A 26,692-nucleotide genomic window follows, 5' to 3' on the forward strand; every position below is an offset into this window, starting at 1 on the left:
TGTTGGCTTCGCACTGGAAGGACTGTAGTAATGGATGAGAACAAGGGCTGTGCTATAGGGAATAGCAGCAGAGGAGATAAATAGCACGGAGTCTTATTTGGAGAACAATGTTTGCTCGGTAGATTATTGATTTTTTTTCTTTTTTTTTTTTTTGCTGCTGCTGCAGAGAAAGCGTTATTAACGCACCGGAGGCCTATGAGCGGTTATAAGAGGCAGGCGAGCTATCGAGCTGAGTGTGTTTGAGTTGCGCAAATAAACAAACGGTTGTTCCGGGTAACAAAAAAAAAATTAAGCAAATAATTTTCATAGGAAATTGAACGTTGGATGGGATTTATTATATAGTTTCTAGCTTTGCTTTAGTTGCAAGGTTTATTTTATATATTGTTGACTGAAACTGTGGTAGACCAATTCCTACCCTACCCTGAGTGTTCTGCGGCTGATACAAGAAAGAACAGCGCTGAGTGTGCAAATAATAAAATAAGAAAAGAACAACATGCTCGAACGGATGCCGCCAGTAAAGCGACTTCAATTTTGTTTCATACAGGGGTCCTACGTGAGCTTCATTTAATAATAAAAAATTCAAATTTTCTTATTCGATAACATTTCCAGTTTGTGTATCACATTTGGAACAAAGACTTTCTTGCCCAAGCGTGGTAGTGTACTGGCATTTCCGCTAAAATGTCGCGGTAAAATATGTCCGGTTTTCTTTTACAAAGCTACCTATTATCAGCGTGAAATAAAAAGCGTACAAGACAGGTTAAAGCGAGTCGCAAACCGACGAGTTTGTTATTTCAGGTGAAACAGCTATTAGCGCATTTGATTTTAAGTCTCATGGGGCGGAGGTCGGTGCGGAGTAGTGAGCCTTTGGTTGTGCTTCTTTTCAAGCAACTGTTTCAAAGACTGCGTTGCGATAACGGTGTCCGCTTCACACTTTGTGTTGACGCTGACGATACGTTCTAGTGACATAGAAATTACACCGATAGTTTTGAGAAATGCGCACCTTGGTCGTGATGCCTATTAGAACACGAACACTGAAAGAAACTCACTGCCGGTCACAGCTGAGCGTCGAAAGCCAAATTACAATGCCCGCTTGCACAGAAGAGAATTGAGCTTGGAATAAAGTTATTTTTTATGATGTCATGCACTAATGCGGAAGAGCTGCTAGCAGGTCAGGTTTTCTTATCATCTTAAACATGCTTCAGCTCTCATGTCCCTGTGTGTATCATATTTGTTTCAACTTCTAAAAAAAAAAATGTTTTCGTGTATAACATCGTCAGTGCGCTCCCGTTGTTGCAGGTCGACCGGCGGGACCGGCTGCTTCGGACACTGGTTCGCAACCTGTACAGTTTCCACCAGCAGGAGATCTTCCTGACGGTGGTCAACGAGTACACGGACTGGACGCGCTCCGTCCAGCACCCGGCCAGTATACTCGAGGAGACGGCCGAGGCGCTGAGCGATGCGCTCGTCGTGGCGCCCGTCGTCGAGGCCGGCACGCTGCACGCGGCTGCCGCGGCAGCCAGGAGGGTGCCACCGTCGCCTGGCCGAGGATCTGCGCAGCAGCAGTCCAAGAGCGGCGGTAGCCCCCTCACCACGACGCACTTTTACCTGTTCGGCTACCACTCGGACGAGTCGTCTTTCGCACAGAAAAACGGCTGCGTGCACGGCGAGGACCTACCATATGTGCTAGGCCTTCCCCTGCTGGGAACAGGGGCGCCGCTCTACGGCAACTACAGCAAGCAGGAGGCCGCCCTATCGGAGACCACCATGTCCTACTGGGTGCGATTCTTCCGCACTGGGTGAGTAGTCCACACTCGCGCCACTCAGCGGAGCTACGCACATATCCCCTGTCGCACTCTCGCAAGCAGCCTGCCACTGACGCAATCGTCCTTGAGCACAGCTGAGAATCTCACTGATATTGCCTAGTTGTTGTCGTCAGAATAGGCCTTCATCTCTTTATTCCTTTCTTCAGCAATAGTTGCTAATGCGACGAACTACCGGATACATGATGTTGCTGTATACGTCCGTGCAGTGAAGGGGGTAGGAGAACAGTAGGACAGCCACCACGATATCACCAAATACGAAACAACACCGCTTCGTTGTACAATTTGAGACCCAGTCTGTTTCCCTCTTCTACTCTGTATGCCTCCTTTTATAAAAATATCACGAGCTTAGCTATTACTGGTTATGCAACAAAGCTCTAGTATTTGTTGGTTAAAACGCAATTGCGTTAAAGGCCGTTACCCAGAAAACTTGGCGTAGCAGTTGTCGGCGTCGGCGTTGTGAGCAAAAAGTCACGGCGGGCCGAGCCGCTGTAGGTAGTAGTAGCTGGTAGGCGACTAGGCCGTGCGCTGTCTGGTCGTGGGGTTGTATGATGGCATGGGACCACATGACATGGTCGATTTGGCTGGCGCTTACACGTCGGGATTCGCCTTTGAGATGGGAGGGTGCGGTCGAAATGCAGCTTTCTGGCACCCCCGGATTCCGAGTTATACACGCCGCCTATACTTCACGTAGGCATTCTTACGCTGCTTGGATAAATCGGGGCTTTGTATCTGCGTCGAGTGGTCTTTCATGTGATCTGGTAGCTTACGATTGTACGGCAGTTTGTATTTGTAGGATGACAGGGGCAAAATTAAAAGATCAAGGATATATAAGTGCATGACCGAGGATCCACAAAAAGAGCCAGAAAACCAGAGCTAATAACAGCGTCGCGCCATAACCTTAACTATGAAACTTAAGTATTCCACCAGTTGTTTTGCTAGAAGCTGCTCAACACATTAAATGGGTGAATCTGCATTTTCACGAAAAGGGGAAAAAAATGGAACAAAAGCCATAAAATCATCCACGAAAGGCGAACAAAATCCTACAATTTATAAGTAGAAAATTAATGAAAACGATTAAATTTGTCCTCCAGAACACTAAAAGGAAGGTGAATGTGTTGTTGAGAAAATCTTAAATGTATGTCTTGAAATATTTTTTGTATTTTTCATACAAAGTGCCTGCGCACAATGAGTAAAGTGATGCCCTATATATGACGCAATTGCCGTCCACTCACAGGCGCCGCTCCCAAAGATTATAGAGACAGCTTCCTTGTCAGTATTGTCTAGAGTGATGCGTAACTAAAGCGCTGAACTCCTTCAGTAGGGGAGAAACGTAGGAATGCAGGGAATGCAAGACTTTGTACTTGGCTGAGGTATTGTTGGGCACAAAACGGTGATTAAGCCATACCAATGCGCCTGTCCTCGAGGAAAAGGTCTAAGAAATGCAGTGAAAATTCCCATGACCGAAAAACACTAAACTTTCGTTCGCGTTACCTTTATCAAATCGAAAAACGCAGTTTAAATATAGCTTAACCTTCATGCACAGGGAGTAATCGCAGTGCATAAGAATAGCTTGAAGGGCAACTTTGGTGGTTTTTCCATCATGTTGTGTTTTTGGTTGAATTACATTCCTCGGCATGCCCTGTTCCCAACACAAAAACCGGTTTTCGAAATTCCAATTAGGAGTATTTTTTAAAAAGCAAAACAGCAAATCTAAACCGAAACTGCTTTCACGGCCAGAAATGACGTCGCAGTTGACGAAATGGTGACGACACACTCGGTATTAGAAAAACACTCGTACGTGCATTGGATAGTGAAAATAAAATATGGAAATCATGACGCACTGCATAAAATGTCTGAGGTAGTTAAGCCTCACAATTTCTTAATCATGACGGAAGTGGGCAGTAACGCCGGTATACTGTTTGTGACATCAGAAACTCAGTGTTGCCCGCAGAAATAGTCCAAACTTAAGCCATGAAATTTGCATATTTTAAAGTCGTGTTTCGCGCGAACGCATTATTTATCGTGCGGCGCCCAAATTTTGTAGAATGCGCCAAGACGGAGAGGAGAACATACAGTATAATTTTTACTAGAACATTCGAATGTAAAAAAAAACCTCCGGAGTTGCCTTTAACCTTCATGCACAGGGAGTAATCGCTGTGCATGCACCGAGTGATTGCAGGACAAAATCCACGTTTTATGCTCATCGCTATCCAAGCTACATAACAAATCTTAAGGCTTCGTGCCGTTTTGTGACGTCGCGAAGATTGCAAGTTGATGTCGTGGGATTTTCTAAAGCATGCCGGCATGTTAACGGCATCCTCACACGCACGTACCTGCATAAGCGCCTACTTAGAAGAGAAAGGCAGACAAAGCAAGTTCAGACACCAGCAAGCTCACAAAGCAGGGCCGATCCGACGGCTGAAAAAAGAACAAACGTAAGGCGAAAGTCGTTAATGACTCATCCTCGCGGCCGTAGCCCTGTCTATCCGGCCACGAGAATTGCCACACTTCTTCGCGAGATATTGCAGGATACCGCGAAATTTTGACGTCATCTGCCATGACACCTGGGATTGTAAAACACAAATCATAATTGTCCTTGTATACCGTGAGGAAGATAGGTAAAATAAACAAATAAATCCTGTCTACCCCGGGAATCGAACCTCCATTCCCTGGCCCTGTAGGCGAGCGCTTTAACAAACTGCGCTGCGCCCGGGATCTCGTTTTTCTGACATGACATTTATTACACGTGGCTATGTACAGAAAGAGTAATGTACACAGACTATTTACAAAGCACTTAGCCGTTGCTGAGCTACAAAACAGAAAACACAACTAAAAGGCAGACAAATATAAACACCGTGTCACCAGCGGAAAACAGTCAGGTTGAAAGTCATTTTCTTCATAAATGTCCTTCCGTTGCAGCACCATTCTGCTAAAATGGAGTCCAGGTGGGACAACAGGTTCAGTGTTGTGATCTAACATGCGTGTCTTCCACAAGCTATGAAGTTCAATACCTACGGAAAAACATTTCATATGGTTCGTAATCAGATTGTGTAACAGTGAGATACCGCACATTGTACGGATTTAGAACAATGTCTTTCTTTAGAGTTCTTTGCAGCACATACCAAATAAGAATTGCGTTTTTGCTATTAATGAAACAGTGCTCAATTGTTTCATATCACACAGACGGCAGTTTACAGAAGATACAAAAATATTTTTTCTTTGGAGCCATGTGTTAACAGGTAGAGTTTCGGTGTGTAATTTAAAGAAAAATCTTTTCCTGCAAGGAAAAATCTGCATTTTGCGCACCCTCTTTAGCACACCATGACCCTTAAGATCAATGTATAAAGAACGATACAGTGGTGGCGGAAAAAGCATTGCTATCAATTGCTTGTATAGACTCTTGCGCGAAACAAAATATAAGTACTCATTCGAGAACCGTACTGTCAAAAATCGCACCGAAGCATGAACGCCTTGCATAAATGCTAGTAATTGGGGACGGTCTGTAAGATCTGAAGAAAACACTAAGTTGGGAAGCAAATTCATGAAATTAACTTGCAGAATGCTCTAATATTTGGATGTCAACATTAACGAAAAAAGAAGAAACGGGAATCTCGAAACGCACATCATAATTCTTGTCTTCTGTGAGGATGATTAGCAGCGGGATTCCGATAGTGACATATACTCCGCCTTTCCTTTCCTGTAAACCAATCATAGAACGCCGGTGAACTTTGATGCGTTCAACAGAACGCTGGTTGTGTTGTTGTTGTGGCTGTAGGAAGAAGGAAAAGAAAATGCACGGGCCTGCTACTGGCTCTGTAGCTGAGCCACCTCCGCTGCCTCGTGCAGATAGAAGAGAAAGAGAAGAAAGAAAAGCAAGAGGGAAAGAAAGACGCGCGCCGCAGCAACAGCCGTCGTCCACCACCAGCGGTGGCGTGTGCAATGACGGCCGACAACAGATAAAAAAAAAATTCGGTGCCAGGCCAGCCCCCATCGAAACGCAGCCGCCGAGGCCGGGATTCGATCCCGGGAACTCCGGCACAGTAGTCGGGGTTCCCGGGATCGAATCCCGGCCTCGGCGGCTGCGTTTCGATGGAGGCGAAACGAAGTGGCGTCCGTGTGCTGTGCGATGTCAGCGCACGTTAAAGATCCCCAGGTGGTCGAAATTACTCCGTAGCCCTCCACTACGGCCCCCCTTTCTCTCTATCCACTTTCAATCCCACCTTCATCCCTTCCCTTACGGCGCGGTTCAGGTGTCCACAGAGCAAGTGTGACAGATACTGCGCCTTTCCCTTTTTATAAACTAACCAACCAACCAGCCCCCGCCGCAAGCAGCGGTGACCCACCTGCACCAGCCCCATCTATGGTTGTGTTCAAACAAGGGCGCGCGATGTCCCTTCACGACTGATCATGACACCACCAGGCGATTCACGCATATACGAAGCTGACCCCGCGGGGGTCTGATCCAGAAGTCCGTGCAGCGCCTTTCTTTTGCCGCTTCCTTGAGGAGGAGGAGGAGGAAGAACATTTATTTCCGCCGAATATGGTGCAGCAGCCACCTACGTGTCCGCACGCAGGCGTCCGGGGAGGCAGTCTGTCACACCGCGGCCAGAGGACACCCGGCCTCGTCTAGGAGAAGAGGTCTTCAGCCTCGGCCGCCAGGCGGACGGCGAATCGCTGTGTTTTTTCGTCGGAGCTTCTTAGCGTGGTCTCCCATTCATCGCTAGTTTTAATCACGTTGCGCCCTGGGGCACGAACGCATCTCCATATTATATGATCTAATGTTGCCACGTGGCCACAAAATTTACAAATTTCGGTTTCTGCACCGTCCCTCTTCCGCCCTCTGGCACCCGTCCAACTCCTCCACAGGGGCGAAAAGAAATTTCGAGCTTGGAGTCTTCTCCAGTCGTACGATTCCTTTTTACTCAGGGATCTAACCGGTGGCGGATATATCCTCCGGTCTTTCTTCAAGTTATCGGTTACATCCCTACTTCTTACCACACAGCAAACAGGACACCTAGTACAGCAAGTTCTTAATGACAGAGCTGAGACGCATAATGACACTGGTAACATCTAGTAACTTGGAGTGGTGTCTTATATAGTAACAGTTGCAGATTTTAATAGATATTGATTGATGGTGATAAAGATATAGCAGTAATGCAGTGGTAGCAGGTATTCTAATGGCAATACTGGGGTTCTAATCCAGAAGATCGTGCGGCGCCTTTCTTCAACGCCGTACCACACAGCAAACAGAAGGAGACCAGATACAGCAAGATCTCAATGACAGAGATGAGAGGCATAATGACACTGGTAACGTCTAGTAACTGGGTGTGGTGTATTATATATTAACAGGTGTAGATTTTATTAGGTAATCATAGATGGTGATAAAGAGATAGCAGTAATGCAGTGATGGTAGGTATTGTAATGGTAATACTGGTGATAGTTATTTCTATAGTAATGGATATAGTTAGTGATAGCGGTAGTTGATAGCGATAGCTATTGTGATAGTGCGATCATTAGTGATAGCAACAGCGATGATTGTTCATGACAGAGATAGTGACAATGATTAAATGGAAATGAGATATCAACGTCAAGATCCGAGTTAAATAAGGACGCGGTTTACAAGTAAAGGTAGTGGTTCGAATCCAATAAGGTCCAGTTCAATGAGGTCGTGGATTCGAGTTTGGGTAACTATTATTGTCATACATGTGTCTCCCCGTAAAATATATTAATTGCATTGTATTCGAGGCAGGGTAGAAGAGAAAAGTAAATAAATAGGGAAAAGAGAAAAATGGAGAGGAGAAGAAAAGACAGCTATAGTATAAAAGGAAAGACGACCAAAAAAAGGAAAAAGGAGAGGTGAAAAAATAGAAAACAAGGAAGAAAAAGCCTTTCGTATTTACGGCTCTTAAGAAGTCTCAAGAGCAATCCTGCAAGTTTTTTGTCGTTAGTTTCCTGTATAATCTGATATCCCGGACTAAACGGTAGCATACTTCACACTGTACTATGTCTTCAATGTTTTTCTACGCAAATACGACGTGCATTGAAAAAAAAAAAAACACTACATACAGGTCTACTTTTCTCTGCTACGGCGAGAGTTTCCGCGCGAAAATATTTTTGAGCTGAACTTTCAGCGTAAGTGCCTTTGCACAATAAAAATAAATTCGCTTTGTAAGACGAGATCAGGGAAAATGATATCATGCATTCAAGTCTTGTTAAATACATATTACTTTCCTGTGCAGTGTGGATTATGACATCGGACGCTGGGGTTAGGACAGCGTAGTGGAATGCTCCGGATTCCTTTAGATCACTTATAGTTGCATAACGTGTCCCTGAATATTAGTTCTCAAGAATGCTCGCGTTTCACTTTCACCGAAACGTGGCCGTCGCGGGCGGTTATCGAGCGAGGTACTTCGGACAGAATAGCACAATGCGCCATCCTTGACAGTGAGGGGGCTCATTGTGATCGATGTTAAAATGCATTCGAAAAGTATAAACAACGAGAAATGAAAAGGCAGAAAAGATATTTTCTACATGCACTTTTTTTTTTCTCATCACTGCTGCTCCTCCCTCAAAAAAAAAAAAAAAAAAAGAAAAGCAGGGCGTTAGCAGCCCGGGTTTGTCATGCGCCTGCATTCAGTCCTGATTTGCTTTATCTTTTGCTTCTTCACTTTCAACGGGTCAATTTCTACGCTACATCGAGCGTAAAGAGGCCTCCAGCAGTTTCTTCAGTCCTTCTTGGCATTCCAGCCCTTTACTAAATGCCTACTTCTTTTTTGTTCTTGCTTACTTTCTTTGTACGTGTGCTATCGGTTTGTTGTCTTCGATCTGGCTTCGCTTGCTGCAACGAGTGGCGGTTTTCTGTGGCAGCGCCGCTGAATTTCGCTATTCAATCCGGCAGTCTCCGTCCAATCTCGGTGCCATACCTTCATCTCGTTATGTTTGCTTTCTGCGCGTGCCACTAATTTTTTTCCCGCTGCTTTTGCTTTCCGGTTCCCCTGCTTTGCGCAAGGACTTACTTTCTATCTACAGAGTTATCACTCGTTTCTCAGTGCTCTGAGAAACTTGCACTTCATTTCGCTCTGAAAGTGGCTCTTCTAGTCTCCTGTTGTTTCTTTTTTGCTCCTACCTGCATTTTAATGGCTTCGCTAGCTCTACCGCTGTGATGAAAGCTTGCCTTTTTTTTAACTAATAGAACCTCTCCAGGGAGTGCTTATTTTGAGAAGCTCGAGCCCCTTAAGGACCCCCCCCCCCCCCCCACACACACACACACTCCTTTCCCTCTCCCAAAACACACACATCCTTCTCTCTTATCTCGCAATAAAGTTTGTTAGTCGGTCAGTTAGGTACATGTCGTGTTTTTTGCTTTGGTTTGTTAAGCGATGCACTAAAAAATCTTTGCAAAGAATTTCAAAAAAATTATATCTGCCGTACTCTGAATTCCTTTCTCTGGAATAGAGGGAAATCTTCTCCGCAGTACATCAAGCTTACGGTGAAGCGGGCTCTTGTGGACTCTGCCTTTTGATTGTAGGGAATCAGAGATGACCTAAAATGAACGAGCGACGACGAATATTTTAGGGATTAGATAATTTTTACCCTCTTAGGTTATGCATGCCCGTACCTAAAACATGTCACCGCTCGGAGGACCTTCAAAACGGAGAGCACCACTGCATAGGGACTTTCTTCTCTACACGTTTGTGGTCTTAGCAACTTGGTCGCGAATACGAAACGTAATACGCTCTGGTAGCGCAACTTGAATGGCGTTCAAATTTGCAGTTCACCGAACTTCACGTCGACGGAGACGGAGTCCGAGCGGAGCAAAGGCGGCCGCGGGGAAAAGGTCGCCTGGCCTGCCTATGACCCCGTGCACCAAAGATACCTCACCATAGGTAAGAATTATCGACTCCAATATTCGCAAGATAGAAATAAAAACCTAAACAACGTAAAAAATAAAAAATAACACAGGAGACTAACTGGTCATTGGCACTTATAGGTGTGACTGCTGAGAGCTTGACTTGCAATAGCTGCTTTGTTAATATAATAATAATAATTGGTTCACAGGAAAGGAAAGGCTGCTTTGTTGCAACTCACTTTTGAGTGGTACACTATGTGTGATCTATAAAATATGGCGGAAGAGCATGGACTAAGAGCGGAAAGGTTCTTGCAGGTAAACCTTTTCATAAATCATTCAAGCAGCTCAAGTTTGCAGTCATGATAGTCAGGTGGGTAGTAATAACAGCATTATTATAACACCAGTGCGGATTTAAAATTTGGCTCAATAATCTACTGACGCAAGCTCCACCTAGAAGTACAGTTATAATAATTTGAGACATGACATCTTTCGGGCGTCACCTGCCAACATTGTCAGAGCATTTTGTTGCACGTGTAATCGAAGAGCAACGTCTGTTCGATTTTAATGCAAGCCGGAATAGCCACCCTCTGCAATTTAAGCCCTCCACTACTGCTCCCTCTTCCAGATTTTAATTCTTTTGTTTCGTGCCACTTTATAAGTAATATGCAAGGGAGAGGTAATACGGCATAACTAGTGACATACCACGAGAAATGAGGGAACAAATCTATTGCCACTTCTTTTTTTCTTCACAAGGTGTCCGTTTATTCAGAATCATCCCTGGTTGTACCGTTGCAATGTTCTGCAATTCAGCATCCTATGGTATCCGGCAGTCATCACAAGAGCTCGCGCTAAGGCAAGCCACCACTCCACATCAGTGGCGCCACATGGCGACGAATAAATGTGCTGAGGCGCCCAAACATTTCTCACTGCGAAGCGAGCATCGTAGCTTCCTGTGAAGTAGAGGAGGTGTTGCAAATATGTATAGAAGGAAAAATGACGCCAGCGATATCAGAACATCCCAGTTTATGATTGCATATATATTTATTTCTGGTGAAATAAAGCACCAAACCGTGACGATCTAGTTAATACGTAAGATTGAAAGCGGTGCGAAATTTGCATTACACAAGCGCAAAACACAACAAGCAGTGCCGATATGCAATGGACAATCACTCAAAAATACAAACACGAATTTTTTAAGAAAGCTCAGCATGTGGCAGGCATTACGATGGCAATGCATTACGATGGCAATAAAACATCTACATTTCACTGGTTTGAATATGGCGTCTCCTTAGTGCCTCTTCTATTATTAAAGTTCATGATGGCATAACTCATAATACATCGTCTACCAGGTTTTATTACCGAGGCTTGCTTGCCTCATCACATGATGTGTGACGTATGTGCGCGTGATAAGTATAGATAAAAGAAAGGGAAGGCGTGAAGTGGGTGGGGTATGTGGTTTCAAGAAATCGGTACCTCCCTCGCCAGGTATTGAGTATTTGTTGCTGTTGGTTCATGCGCACCACGAACATTCGGCCCAGTTTACACTGTCGCGATTGATTTCAATTCGTTGCATTTAACCAATTGTATCGCCTTCAGGAATGTTGATAAAGATTTTCGTTTTTTGTGTGTGATGCGGACGACGCCCTTGCACAGCAGCAGAAGCAGGTGCTCAATGCAAGCCGCAAACATTAGTCAAAGGCGTCGTGAACGGTGCCCGAACCCGTACAGATCTCTCGCAAAACGAAAAACAAAAACAAAAACCGCAACCGCGTAACGCGACAGAGGGCGCATAGTGGACTCAATTCCAATAACAGTCAGTGTTATCCACACGTAAACACTTGTGGCTCTGGCCTACGTTTACGCTGTGTGGAGGTTAAACGGCCCAGACTTTACTGGCGTTAAACCCTCGTTATTGACTATCCGGCGTACAAAACAACCTTCATTTTATTTCATATGAAGTTCTTGCGAGTCGAACCAACTGTATTCAGAGGAGATTTTGACCCACACGAGCATTGGAAATTTTAGCATGGAAGCTCATTCCGCATTTCTAAGCAAAATATGTATAAACTACAACAAGTACAAAAACCTTAGTCCTCGAAGTAGAGCACTACGTTTCACACGCCGTATTTCCTTCGGCATGACAAAAGCTTGCCTGCGGCTTTCTTTCCGGAAATGTTTTGCGTTCGCCTCCCACGCGACCTTGGGCTCCTCTTACACATCAGCCTCCTCCGCACAACGCAACGCACGTAGATCAAATAGTTGCCGCATTTTTCATTTTTTTAGCTCTGTATCTGACGCGTCATACAACCGGAGCTCGAGAGCTTTGCGCCGGGTTTAGAATTTCAGCATCTGTCTCAAATGGCTGGGCGCTCGAGTTATTCATTGAGCAGCTCGCGGCCCGTGATGTAGGGGCTATACAAAGGTAGTGTTATCTTGCGTTTTATATATTTTTCCTTCTTCGAAACCTCGGAACTGGCGGGAACTGCTTCTGTGCGCTTGTTTTTCTTTATTTTTTTCTGATCATCTCGTGCCTCGGAACATTCGTGGATTAGAGACTGAATCTCTGCGTGAAATTGGGGCTCAGCTGAAAATATCTCCGCACTGTTCGTACTGAGTCCTCTACAATTTCCGCTTCACCGGGCACGGCTTTAGTCTCCTGTTTTCAGTTTTCAGGTATTGTCCGACGAAGCGCAGTACGACAGGGTGCTGAAGGCTGGCTTATCAGGTACGAATGAGACGTGGTTTAACAGCGCGAATATCATGGACAAGCAGGGTAGAAGTGAGATAACACGGTGGTGATTAGCAACTGAATTTTGTTCAAGAAGGACTGCCTTTGTTCACTAACGAAGCATGTACGCCTAATAGGGAGACAAACGAACCCTATCGAGAGAAAACCAGGTGCGGGGAAAAAAATTCATTCAACTCATGGCCTGCAACTTGAGTGCAGCAGGCGTGCACAGTAGACATCGCTAAAAGCGCACGTAGAAGCAGAGAATTTGCCACATTTCAATCGAAACGTTCAACTTACAAATAAGAATTAGCTAGAATAATATAGCGTATGTTACTGATTCAGGGAGACAAAAATGTTTGGTCCGTGAACCTGAAAAATAGCATAGTCTGGAGGTTCATTTGTCAATCCTCTCATATAAACCGCTGAGGTTTGAAAATTTTGTGCTATTTAACAAATTATAACAAATATTGCGATAGTTCTCATTGCGAAGGTTCAGCACAGCTATTTAAGCGCTTTAGCAGTATGATGAGGCGACTACTTTGAGATATGTTCATGTACGCGTAGTTAAAACCACTGTTTATGAGGATTCCTCAGGAGTGAACGAAGAACCACTAGCGAGTGGCTTGTGATTCTTCTGCTTGGGGCTCTTCTTCTTATACTTCTTCTGACAATTTTTTTTATGCGTGATTGTATCGTGGCTCCTCGGGATTTGAGACTCTCTCGCTCGGTTACACCGGTAATGGCAATAAAGGCGACGCTGCTCAACCATCGAAGTACCGCGTAAGAGCTGCGCTGTAACACTATTTCATGAAGGTTCAAGCAGAGCTGCCGTTAGGCATTCTCAGACGCGGACGATCATACCATCAATATTACAGCCCATGGTTACAGCTTATCCCAGTAGAAAGGAATCAAAGTGGATCGTGCTCCTGGGAAAAGATGAGCGTGCTACATATGCTGCCAAGAATGGTGTCTTACGGATGTTACAAGGGTGAGTATCGCCTTGAAAGTTCCTCAGAAGCAAAAATGGGCGAGGACGGTCCTCTAAAAAAACTCAAGTCCACGGACTCATTAGCTAACTCACGACCTAGTGCTAGCCAAGGGCCGATTAGGAGTACGACGCTCCGGAGCCAAGCGGGTTGATATCGTGGGAGGCGTTTGCACGACTTAGCGTCAGGATTAAGAAGAGTGGAGAGAGTGTGCTTTTCGGTGTCGTGGCCATTTCTCATAAAAAAGACAAGACGCAGATTTTTAGTAGCGCGCGTCGGTCGAGCCGCTGTAGCTCAGGCACGTACCCCTTGCAGTTAACAGAAATATTGCAGAGAACGTAACAATGAACCCCTCGCGAAGATTCCCAACATCAGAGGACGCATCAATGAGCTAAAATTGGAAGCACCATCTTTCCTATCGATGCTGAAACATCACATAAAAAAATTAATGTACATCGCACGGCATCCTAGCAGAGACAGTTGAATAAATAGGCGAAACGTACGGTTCTCAGACCGGAGTCATTGGGATTTATTACAGTAGGAAAATGAAAAAAAGACAAAATCATGAAAGCATGACTGAACACGCTTGCTGTCAAAGCTGCTGGCGCGTCTAGATTACGGCGCTTCGCGAAGCTTCCAATTCAGTCAAATATCTTCATTCTTCCGTTACTTTTCTTGTTTTACTACACGAGCAGTGTTAAAACGGCTATTGTTGCGGGGATAAATAATTAAAACACAACTAGAGGCATAATGTTATCCAAGCACAGATCAGTGACGACCACAAGGCACTATAACTAACGCACAAGATGCCTCAGAACGTTCAATACCCTTTATGCTTTTCTTTGAGTTTTGTGGCTTTTTGTTGAAAAAGAAAAGAGGAGGGGGGGAGTGAGTTGTCGGTAGATTTTAGGGTCGAGTAAAGACCACATTGAGTTCATACATGCTATTCAGAGTAGCTATTCTAGCACAGAGCGCAGTGTGTCATTGCTTGCCAGGCATCACTCTCCATGAGCCAACTTTTATGGCCACAAAATTGCTGTTAAATTCGCTTTTACGCTCCTCTGGGAATTGGGCACTGAATGGGAAAATAAAGAACACACAAAATATCCGGGAGAACTCACACCGACACGGAACTTCCATTTAACCGAGTATCGCTCGGCACAACAACACTTACTCGACTCGGCGTCGAGCCACTCCGGTGCCGCGCAAGCGATGACCATCGTGTTGCTGAGCTGCATCAGTTTATGTCACGTTGGTGCAGGCGGTTTTCACAGCTGGCAATAAACTATTTTTTGCAATAACACAGTAACACTGGTTCGAAACTTGCATAGGAGTTTAAAGAAGATTGACTGGTGGGTAAATTGGTGCATAGCATGCAGAAAAAAAACAACAAAAGCACAGTATCAGCCAAAAAGGAGGTTAGAAAGGAGCACGTAGGCGGCGCTAATTGCAACTGAACGTTTTCTGCCACGTGCAGGCAGAGATATATAGTATGTCAAAACACTATAGAGAAAACGTGGATGAACAAGCTTTGAGAGACCAAAAAACGTAAACAATTACCAAGTAAGCGCATGCAGTGCGCGAACGTTAGGCCTTATGTTTACGCTATGCCTCTAGAAAGGTTATATTCAAACAGTGAGTTCCCTTCGTGGGACCAAATTCAGTCTTTGGCACTGGTGTACAAGGAAATATATTTTCACATGTGCTGGCGCAGAGACTATTTCCGCGTTCTTGCTGCGTAGCCAGTCTTTTCATCTATTTTGTTGTTCAGGGTTTTTTTTTTTTAATGTATGCAGCAACGTTTGCTATAATCGAATGTTGTATTAGACGTGCCGGTGCATCTGTATTCTATGCATTTGTGTACTTGTTTGCGTTCTGCTCAAATATGGAGGTAGATGGCTATCTGAAAAAACAAAAAGGGCAAGTTAGTAACGCAAAACATGAGGCGACATCAGGGGTATTGTTTGCATCCTCGCAACAAACTTCGCATTCAGCAACAAGATAGCCACAGACAACTGCAAATGTTTTTATATATATAGCAATGAGAAATGCAATGCTGAAGATGAGAAAAAAATATTTGCATTGAACAATACGTACTTCTCAAATGTACAAATACTGTGCATGCTGTACCATGCACTTCAATCCATGAAGAGTGTTATAACATACTGCAAGAACGCAGAAACAATAAAAATAGGTGGGTTAAATAGAACGGTGTAGTTTTCATTATCTTTGGGAAAATAGCACAACTCCAGCTGGTGTAGACTTATGTTGTTTATGGCCATGTCAGTTGGGCATTTAAATTTTACGCTGCCATATTTTCGGGCACATCCAGACCGGGTGTCCTCTTGTCATGAATTTATTATTTTTTCTTTATTTACTTCTTTTTCTACAGCTTACTGACTCGTCACTCGCTGACTCACTTCCTCGTTCATTCTTACGACTACAATTTATATTTTATTATAAAGCCCATTGTCTCATGTGTATATATCAGTTTTGTTCACCTGATAAAAATATACTGAGAAGTAGCTCTATTTGACCTACAAATATCTTACTTTAGCCCTGTCGTGATTTGCGTACTTGAGTTCTCTTGACGCCTCTCAGATAGCAAGATCCTCATAGCGCGCTTTATTGGGAGTCCCGTCAAGCAGCTTGACCTTTTTCTTCCACTCGTTCCTGGCGCAGGCATCAAATCCAAGGTGCGCGACCACTACCACGCACATCGGCTATCGGTGTGGACGCAGCTCATACCCAAGCTGCACCGCGCGGGCGGCGGCGACGTGCCTCGGGCGCACCACTTGCTCGAGGACTTTGATGACGCGGCAAGCTACGATGGCGTGGTGCGCGAAGTGCCCCCTCCACCACCTCCCATGGCACCGTCGCCCACGCCAGCACTGCCGCACTCCACCGTCGACTCAAACTCGGGCGGCGGACCGCTCACCACTAGCGGCGGGGCGCGTGCCGGAAAAGGCGCCCAGGTAATAACCGTACCGCTGTCATGTCGGATTTTAGAATATGTTTAGGTTTTACCAAGGTGGTCGCGTTAACCAGAAAATGTTTGACACGATAGCGTTAGAGTCTCATACCTCACAAAATCTGGCGTTGGCGGTGGCGTTGTGAGCAAAACCTAACGAGCATGACACTGGCGGGTGGTCACATGACGACGTATTAATTATTCAGCGGGTTGGGGATATCATGATGCTCATAAAAAGGCCGCGGTTGCAGGTGAACAGCCCCTGCTTCATGAGAGGGTCAGATGGAAACCAATTTCTCGAGTCAGGCCCGCTATAACTAGAACACGCAGACAGGCTTCTGTGACTAGGTTAAAACGGGGCTGTATACTCGTTTGGGTTGGCCTCGCACACTATTTGATAGCTTAAAAATGAATGTTAATAGCGAGTATTTATGAGATAAAACCAATAGAAATCAAGGATTCAGTGATTACCGAGTAGCAAAGTACATGTGTGAACGTGGGCTAGTAAGAACAGCCACATGCAGAAGCAGCTAACACTATAGTGTAATGCTTTTAAAGGTGATGTTTTAGTGTCTTGATAATTTTTCCGCAGCCATTGGTAATAACATCGTCAAACAGAAAATAATTGTCAAGCTGGCTGCCTATAAAGTCGGCATGGAATTGACAGCAGCAGAAGGAAAGTATCAGAGAAAAGTGCTAAGTAGACTTTTGAGGTTAGATTGACAAATATTATTGAAGCTCTTGACTTGTGTGTAGCGAGAAATTTTTTCTCCAGCTTTACTTTCTGTAGATGCATAACGTGCAGGCATGACAAGAAGGAGCCAGAAAATTGAAGAAATGCTTACGTGTGCGTGCATTTTCTACTGGAACGAAGCCCACGAAACAAGGCAAGGCAGGGAGGTAAACTTCAAGTCAGCACATGTCTATACTGGCATTCTTTAAAGGTGGTCTGTTTCCTGCCACGGTGGCTTAAGTAGTAGTTAGGGCGCATGAACTCTAATTCCAAGAATACGAGTTGGATCCCGGCCGTGGAGGCCGCTTTTGCATGGAAGCGAAAAGCAAAGCAGGCATGCTCTGTGCGATGTCAGTGCAGGTTAAATTATCCCGTGTGATCTAAACTTTTGGAGCCTTTCACTAGCGTCTATTGCTTTTAGAGCACAGTTCTTTGGTGCCTGTTCCTTGGTTTCGCTCACTCACAGAGAAAAGTACGTGCCCACGTGCTGCCTCCCGCAACCTCCCGATAACTAAATTGCCCTCTTCCGTTCTCCGACCACAAAGCTTTCTTCATGACAGTAAACAACTGTTAGTGGAGTGTTTCTTGAAGGAACACGCTTGAAAAATAAAAACATTGTCTGTAATTGTACATGCATGTCTCGAAATTATGGCCTCAAACTATCGAAAAAGTTGAAACAGCTGATGAGCTGCGCTCAAATTTCGCATTAGGAAATAACGTAATCGTAGGCAAAATTTTGACGGTAAATCTTACGAACACAGTTAAGGGGTGTCATCTTTATACACTCTTTTGTGAACTTTCAGCTGGTCCTTTTGACATCGAACACATGTGTGTCCCTCATTCCCAATGCGCAGGATGGCAGCCGAGGCGGTGTCACTACTCCCGGTGACCCCAGTCAGACGGAGGCAATGGCCATGCCGCAGGGCGGCTACTCGACCGCATTAGGTGTCACCATCGCCGTAGGCTGCTCACTCCTCATCCTCAACGTGCTCATATTCGCTGGCGTCTACTACCAGCGGGACAAGGCGGGCCGGACCGCCGACAAGGCCAAGAAGAGGCCGTTCGAGGTGCGGGCGCTCAAGCAGCTGTGAAAGCGTGTATGCGACGCGTAGACCATTCAATGAGCACTGGGGGTGTCCTACAAAAGCCCAGGTCATTTGTATCACTTATAATGGCCACATTGTGCGGCAAGTACGTACGTTACTGCAAACGTTCCATAGTAAACGATAACGAGCAAGAATGTGCCTGCTGTTACATGACAGAAATAATTAATATTAATTTCTGCACACTGCAAATATTAGCTTTACATTCAGCAGTGTAGAAAAAAGCGAAGTGCAGTATTTAATATCAGTGAATCGGCAATTGCAGCCTCCGCGGCTGGGTGACGAGCTAGGCCGGGGCTCACCGCCATCGCAGCCGGCCTCCATCCTGGCCGGCAGTGGCACGCTCAAGCGGCCCCCTCCGGCGTCACCCTGTGCCGGAGGGTGCGATCATCTAGACTACCAGAGCACGCCCGCCGTCGTCACTGGGTGCCTGGCCGTCGCGCCACCCAAGGTGCGCGCAATAGACATACGCATACGTCACTGCCAGCAAAGCTGTATTCACTCTTCGGTCAGCAGGTTCCTCCTTATGTCAGCATGGATTGACTACTTTAGATAACTCCAATCTTGCAGTGGCATGCCTTCTCAGATGTCTTTTTCCTACGAGATTTATTATCAAGGATACGAATGCTCGTCAAGACCGAAAACGAGGCATGCAAGTACGGACAGAAGTGTTCGGAGCGTGCTGTGATGCTTTATCAACATGCCCTCTTGTTTGTATCAAAACTAATGTGAATAGAGCTCGTTCATGCGCTACTATCTCATCGATACTACCGACCATTCATGCACAATACGCCTTACTTTTTATGGACAATTCTTGAGGCAGATGTCGAACGAAGCAAATTCCTACTTTTGGCTTAGTTCGCAGCTACTTAACCGGATTCGAGAAACCTATACGTTTGTATAGTCTTCATAAAGAGGTACCTCATGAATTTCTCAGTATGTTAACTGCGAAATAGAGGATGTTTTGCTCGTCCTGACAACGTTACGTCTTGCATAGGCCGTATTTTATGCATATACCACAGACGTACTGATCTCCTGAGCGCTATCTTTGTAGCTAGCGTTTTCTCTCTTGCCAAGTTATGTGGAATTTTCACCTCAGCGTAGAAACGTGTTTAACGCCTTTTTTAGTTCGTCCAAATTTATGAACAGAAAAAATATTCTTATCTACGCTGATTCTCAAAACTCTTCCTATCACCACATTGAAGTTATTGACCGTAAAAGAAGAATGGGTTTGTATGAAGGGAGTGGGAATCGAACACAGTTTATTCCGAATGTGATACGCGCATACTGCGAGTAGGCCACAAATGTATTTTGGTCGAACATGAATAGAGATGGACCTATGAGAGATGGAAACGTGAGGGATGCGGTAATGTAATTGCGTTGAACTCTTCGGCGAGTATTTATAGAGGAAGCACCATGAGGGGAATGGCGTTTTTAACGTCATGAGTGCACAATGCCCTCGAGAGATTACCAAAAGAATACTCCTTGTAAACTTTGCCCATCATTACTCTAGAACGTGCATTTTTATGATGCGATCTCTGTAGCCTTCCAACATGTGCTCGTAGCCTCTATCGCACATGTTATTGTCCACGCTTGCTCATTCTTCCAGTGGCCGAGTTATACGTGTGTGTGGTTGGCTGTCAACGTGTGTAAAGCATCTATAGTATGCGCGTGACAGGGTTATAGTTTTCGTTTCTTGCATACGCCAGACCTGCCTTATGTGGAGCGCTTGGCAGCCTTATATAGTCAAAGAAATAAAACAACTGCTGGGACAAAGCTCGCTTGAACTTTGTGTGTCGAGCAATGGCTCGGTTTATACGGTGAGACACGCTTTGGCTCGAATATAAAATTTTATTACTGAAAGTAGTCAGATATTGCTTTCCCAGAAACGCCAGCAACTGGACTGTTCTTCGTCCGTTTTAGCAATGATTTGAGCCCGCTGTTCTACCCGCCAACTCAGCTTCGTACTGCTCTCTCAAGCCACCCGGTGTTTGCTATAAATCGTCGACAGATTTTACCCATCCCAGGCTCCATCTCCATTGCTTTCTATTGCATCTCCATTGCGCAGCAGCTAGGCAGTGAGGCTTATATTTACGACAAACGGAATTATCACGTGATTAGGCACCATGAGTCGTCTCATATTACGTGGTTCAGGGCAACTGCAGTTGTAGTTACAACGCGAAGGTGCGCACTTACCTCAGTCGTCCTCCGCACAGTGGCGAGCCGAGCAGCTAGCGCGGGGCACGTCACGTGACTATCATGTGCTTTCCTCTAGTTTTAATATAAAAACGTCCAGCCTTCAAGATTGGACATAAGATAGCTAGATTTATCCCCCTAATGCAAATGCTTACCTCAGACGACTGCTACAGATACAGATAAGGGGAGATAAATCTGTGTCGCACAAGCTACATCATCACAGCTGCCACGTGACTCACATGACTCAAGTGGCAGGCGCTGTCGACACGGGCTTCACCATTGTGATGGGAAAACAAGAAGGGAATCCGCCCTTTCAGCACTATTCGATCTCTAGTTAGACATGCTACTCCTAGGCAACGCAAACACGTTATAATGGCTTGGGGAATGCGCCTGTTTGGTGATAATTTACTTACTTTTGTATCTTAGTACTGTAAGCTGATTTAAATCTGCAAGATAATAGAGGAACAAACAAAAAACTGCTTATCAAGCAATGTAAATTGACGCGAAGGAAGCCAATAAGTAAGAGAAGCCAACAAACGGAAGCCATACAATCTGCCTCGTCATACCCTTGAAAGCAGAACTTCATTTTCCCCTAATTCATATAAATAATAATGTCGTAGCATTGTTCGCTAAACAGTCGTGTATCGGCGTTGCGAGGGAAGAATCAAGGGCATGTCTCCGGCACGTGCTAGTTGGCAGGCGATATAGAGGAGCACTAATTGGTCACCTGTTGTGTGAAGTCACAAAGCCACATATCATTGCCGAGTTGGTAGGAGCTATCGACTCGGACGTCTCTATAGAGATAGGTGGCTGGGCGATACGGTATTGCAAATCTGGGCTTTCGCATGTAGTCAGACACGTTACCAGTAGGCCGCGCTGGTCCATCCGCATGGCTTGGTTAAAACGGCAAATGGCGGGTATTCTCCAGAAAATAACATAAAAAAGTACTAAATAAAGTATAAGGGATTAAATGGATGCCAAAGTTGCCTGTACGCGGACGAGAATCCGCCAGGGGAGCCGAACCGCCCCGTTCGAAAACACTTGCGTGTTTTCGAACGGGGCGGTTCTGTGCGACGTTATGCTACCATCGACTCCTAAACAAATCAGCAAAAGGTTTCTTTTATACATTCGCAATCAATTCAATTCAGGTCCCGCACGCTATACCCTCATTAAATGCGAGGTGAGGCATCATAAATAAATATATATACACATATTGAAACGGTATGCGCGTAATCTTGTTACAAGAACTCCTCTTATTTCGTGACAAACGAGAACGTCAGAGGGAGTTCCAAACAGAGTGCTAAAGAAACACCAGCGATCTCGGCCAGCATTAAGCGAATCTCAGCTGACCCTTCGACCCTCCTCGTCTTTCGAAGAGAAAGCACTTAGTTATACATGCCCAACTAATGCGCCGGGAGCAGACCTGTGTCCTGCCGTCCCATTATCGCCATTCCAGAGGGCTCGATATATCGTAGACGTAGCGGGAGAACACGGACTTTCTCTTTGTATCGGACCATTCCCAATTAAAGCAGGCGCATTCAAGATGAACGAATTTGTCACCGGAATGTAAATCGCGAGGGCAGTTAAAACTTTGGCACTGTTTCTTCCTTTTCCATCTTTCGAAGAATAGGTGGCCTGCACTGTTTTTCCTCAGCGAGCCAATAGGCTGCAAATGAATCTGTAGCACGCGTTATTTTTCCGAAATTCCGGCAGCCATTTACTCCGCAGCAGTGGCTGAACATGTTGTGATAGCATTGGCTTGCGTTGGCGTGGAAGCCAAGTTTATCGTAAACGCAAAAAAAAAAAAAAAAAGACAGCCATCCGAAATTTTAAACCAAGCAGATCCTCGCCCGCTGCGCGAAAATTTTGGACCAGCAACAAATTGGGAGGAAAATTATGCTGATCTGTATACCGGCGCATGTCGCCGTCATTGGCAACGACGCGGCTCATGAGCTCGCTCGAGGTTTGTGCCACCGGGCTAGCTTCCCGCGGCTTCCCTTTGTATGTCCTCGTTAACGTACATGCACTTTGCTACACTCGCCTTTTATAACGTGTGCGTCTGTTATATGACACATGATCACCAGCCGCGCAGTCGTAAGCTATTACATTATGTGAAAGTCGCCATTACGCAGATATCGAATTCCATTGCATGGCCTAGGAGTAGCGCGTATGTCTCTGGATTCACCAGTGCTCCAGGGTTCAATGCAACCTTACTTTCTCAGCTCAAGTCAGGCTGCTGAGTTGATAGATCCTGCCGTTTCGGCCATGTAGTGTGGTCTCGTGATCTCACCCAACCCGTTGACGAATGATTGCCCGGCCATGATAGCTGCCAACTACCATCTGCCTATGCTCGTGATTTTTCCCACACACACAACGACAAAGATAGCGTTAAAAGCTACATGCTGAATGGGTGCCGGTGAAGTGACGGGCGTGTCGGTATTCAGGCAAGAGGAGTGGGCCTTTTTGTAACTGCCAATGAAGGGCAGCGTCGTCTCCTAAACATATGCGAATGTCCCGAAGGATACATGTGCACTAAAAGGACTCTCCTTCGGACCAATTCGTTAGCTGTTACCGATGCAACGTGGTTCAGTTGTTTGCTGGGGAGCGCGTGTGCGCGCTCATCCCAGTAATAGCCATGTGTAGTGACATCTAGACAATACGGTAGCAGCAAGCGATAGTATCAGGTGCATGATGCGTTACTGTTGCTCCGATATAGACGTATCTGCCTTGTTTGAAGCGTCTGCGCTTTTCTCAGGATTTTCTGAAGATTGCTAAAGTTTGTATTTTGTCTCCTTGTGTGATGTGCTGCTGGGTCTACAGATCTGTCTATCGCAAGCTCACTGATGGAAAAGCTGCTAGCTTAATGTTCAGTCGCTCCAAATATGGCATAACCGTCGTTGTCGGCTGCTGCAGATATTCTGGTCCCATAATTTGGCTGCAGGGACAGTTAATATCCGTTGCACTTACTCGGCCCCGTGTCCTCAGCCGTAGCGCTTGTGTATCAATCGTAGGCGGATTTGTGTTTTGGCTTGATGTCTGTCTGGGTGCATATTGCCCGGTATAGGTAATACGCGAAAACAGACGCGGTCGGCAAGGGTTGCTTGTACTGTCTGGTTGTCAATTCAGTCAGACAATGCGTAGCCGAGGCATGCAGGATCACCAAAGACCAGCGAGGGTTCACTCAGACACTGTTTGTCTTACCTTCTGCGCGTCTAACATTTCGTCGAGCGAATTGGCCACGCCTAAAACGGTCTTCATTTTCCTAGTGTATAAGTACCTTTATCTTGCTGTGGTCTTCTGTGTGGAGATTGTGGCGCGGAAAGGGGTAGCTGTGAGGCATGAAAGAAATATGGCTTACCAGTCGAGGGTTGCCAGCCTCTTTGTAAAACAAGTGTCACATAATGTTCGTTATAGTAGGAATTTCATGCTGCAAAAGCTGTATACGATCATATTTTGGTTGCCGTTTTGATTGATGTAGGCTCCGGCGAAGCGAATTCTATCTTTGAGGGGATTATATTGTCTTGCATGGTAGGTCGTGCGGGCATCTGTGACCAAGGAGAGGTTCCAACTTCTCGCTATAGCATGTAAAGCTCCGCTTAGGATCAATGACATTCGTTGCCTCCTGGAGTGCATTCTCTACATGACCATCTCAGTTAGTCTTGATATAAATTAAAATATCATCCCCATACACCACATATTTTGAGTCATCGATAGATAAAAGTGGTAGGAAGATTTGCCATTGCCGCTTTTAAAAACGGGTACGATTACGGCGTCCTTTCGTGTGTCATTACAATCGAGCAGAATCACGTTCAAGCAAGGGTTTCCTGTGTGCCTGTGCGCTTGTGCGAACAGGCAGTGGGAATGCATGGAGTGCATAATTCCGTTAGTATTATAGAATTCCGATCATTAAAGATGATCTTCCAAATCGTAATAATTGTGTAAGTGGGATGAAGTCCAGAGTAGAATTTTTCGTTCGCGATTTGTACGACAAAATGAATAATGGTATTTTCTTCCCTTTCTTACTCTCGGTTAATTAATTTAGAGTCAATATTTAACTCACAAAGGCTGTTTCGCTCGCGCTTGTAGGTGGTGTGATAAGTACGCGATTATTAAATTTGGCTTATTTACGATGCTTACACATTCTTTTGTATTGCTGAAAGAGCTCTGAGGCAACATAGGCCGCGATCATGAACGCCATTTTATTTTTTCTATATTTTGTTTGTACCTCTATGATATTAAATATGTGCATAATTCAGGCGCAAAACAAGAACCATATTGAAAGAAATAATGCTGCTTCATCAGTGAGCTGAACATTTCGATAAAAAACTTGCAAAACTCCGCTTCTCTTGTCTCGTTTACGTGATCACTCACTTCGTTCCGATGTCGATGATTGCAAACCAAGTGCTTCACTATACTAGAAAATTCAATTTTTTTTTATTTTCCTTTGATAAGTCCCTGCAAGCCTTGTAATGTTTTTGCTTCGTGATATAACCAAAAAACAGACATTCATTAACAGACACTGCAGACTCGGTCGTGCAGCCTGCAAACAAGTGGTGCGGCGAATTGGCTAGTTGGAAATCTGGAATTGGGTTGGAATCGGACTAGTTACACAGGCAAAAAACAAGGACTATCGAGAAAAAATGACAAACACAGCGCTGAATTCACCTGTGAGTTTGTGTCATTTTGTTCATCCGCAAACGCCATTGACGCCGTTGTTCTAGCAATTCTTCACATCGTTCTTTTTCTTTTTTTTTTGCGGATAGCGTCTAGGGCTTTTTCCTTGGAAAAGCCATCACTTTTTTCCTTACGTCAGATTCTAGATATCGCATTAAAAAAACGTGCTGGGAATAATTGTGTGGCGCCGACTTGCGGCGGCCTCCGGAACTCAGTCGAAAACTGATACTTTATAACAAAGACAGATGGCGTCTCTGCGATCGAAGTTTTAAAACAGCTTTCGCGGTCCACACTGCAAGCCAACGACTATCGCTCTCTGCGGAAGTACCCCAGTAGGCCACAAGTCGCGTTATCGCGTGAAAACTTCAATGCGAGGCCTAAATACCCAACACTTTTTTTCCCTCAGGATTCTCCCCCAAATTGCCCGCCGTCTATTCTTCCTAAACTACGCGTCGTCAAGGTGATGGGATGATGCAGTGAATACAATTGCTAATAATCTGTCTTCGCATACAACTTCCGCAGAGGAGCGTAGTTCAGCTAAAACAACGCTAATCAGTGCGCGCCATTCTACAGGTGTGGCCGGAGTAAGCATGGCTGAGAGGTGAAAGATTAGGACACTTGCGTCTTGTGTATGCTGTCTGCACAGGTGCCTCCGAAGCCGAACAGCCTCCTCCCGTCGGACCACCCGGAAGCCCAGCCCTTGCTCCCGCTATCTGCGTCTGCACGGGTCCTCTCACCTGGCGCACACGCGACACTCCTTAGGCATCACCAGCAACAGCAACAGCAGCAGCAGCAACAGCAACAGACGCAGCAAGTTGCAAGCCACAACACTCAGGAGCTGTGCGTGTGAGTACGTAGCCACACCTTCCATTCCATTGTCTTCCTTCACCATTGCCTGCCTATCCGCCCTCACTCTGCAATCTCACATCAGAAGACTAGTGCCTTTGTGCCTCGCTAAAACTGTTTACAAGGAAAACAAGACTATGATTATTTTTCTCTAGTAAAGGTAAAACCCTTTCGACGCAGGAGAGACTGTCACATCGCTGCATTTGAATCTTCCATCAATATTAGAGCCGCAAATTTCATTTTAGCTTTATACTTCTTGTGTGGCAGGTCACAGGCTAACATGATTAATGTCCTATTTAGACAGGAGACAGCCTCACGTAAACAGTCCCGAAATCTTGTTATATTTACCTCTAAACGTTTTTACTGTCTTATTAAAAAGGGCTTCTTGAAGTACATGCATATTTAATTATTGATGATTTTTTGGTTTAAGCACTAGAATTGCTGTAGTACAGAAAAAACGTAAGACACGCGGTGCGAGTCTGTCGTGATTCAAGAGCGTGTTAAGGAATAGATGACCACGATTAGAAGATGAGCAATGATGAGCAATTTTTTTTCTTTACCCAAGGCCTTACAGAGCACAGTATTAAACTATTAAGGCTACTCCGAAAAGTTGAACCACATTGGCTCTCATTGCACGTTGCATCATATTGGGAGGTAGGCTATATTAACAATTATTGAATGCCTGTTTTCACTAATGGTCACTTGCAGTAACTTAACCTGTAGTTTTGTTACTTCTAGTTCACATACGAAAGCGTCAGGAGCGTTGTTTACATTTGCACT

At 45.2% G+C, this 26,692-nt stretch overlaps 1 protein-coding gene across 1 annotated transcript in view; it reads left to right on the forward strand.

Annotated features, from left to right (window-relative positions):
* The window catches only part of LOC146199218 (neuroligin-4, Y-linked-like), a 431,570-nt gene that overhangs the window by 398,806 nt on the left and 6,072 nt on the right, over positions 1-26,692 (forward strand). The window contains exons 5-10 of the mRNA XM_084594697.1: positions 1,297-1,796; positions 9,597-9,709; positions 16,072-16,364; positions 17,948-18,160; positions 18,462-18,647; positions 25,713-25,912. Of these exons, the coding sequence (XP_084450823.1) occupies positions 1,297-1,796; positions 9,597-9,709; positions 16,072-16,364; positions 17,948-18,160; positions 18,462-18,647; positions 25,713-25,912 (1,505 nt within the window). The remainder of the gene's footprint in view (positions 1-1,296; positions 1,797-9,596; positions 9,710-16,071; positions 16,365-17,947; positions 18,161-18,461; positions 18,648-25,712; positions 25,913-26,692) is intronic.

The sequence above is a fragment of the Amblyomma maculatum genome, chromosome 2 (assembly GCF_055883805.1).
Source record: "Amblyomma maculatum isolate TAMU_Amacu chromosome 2, ASM5588380v1, whole genome shotgun sequence".
Lineage (NCBI taxonomy): Eukaryota > Metazoa > Arthropoda > Arachnida > Ixodida > Ixodidae > Amblyomma > Amblyomma maculatum.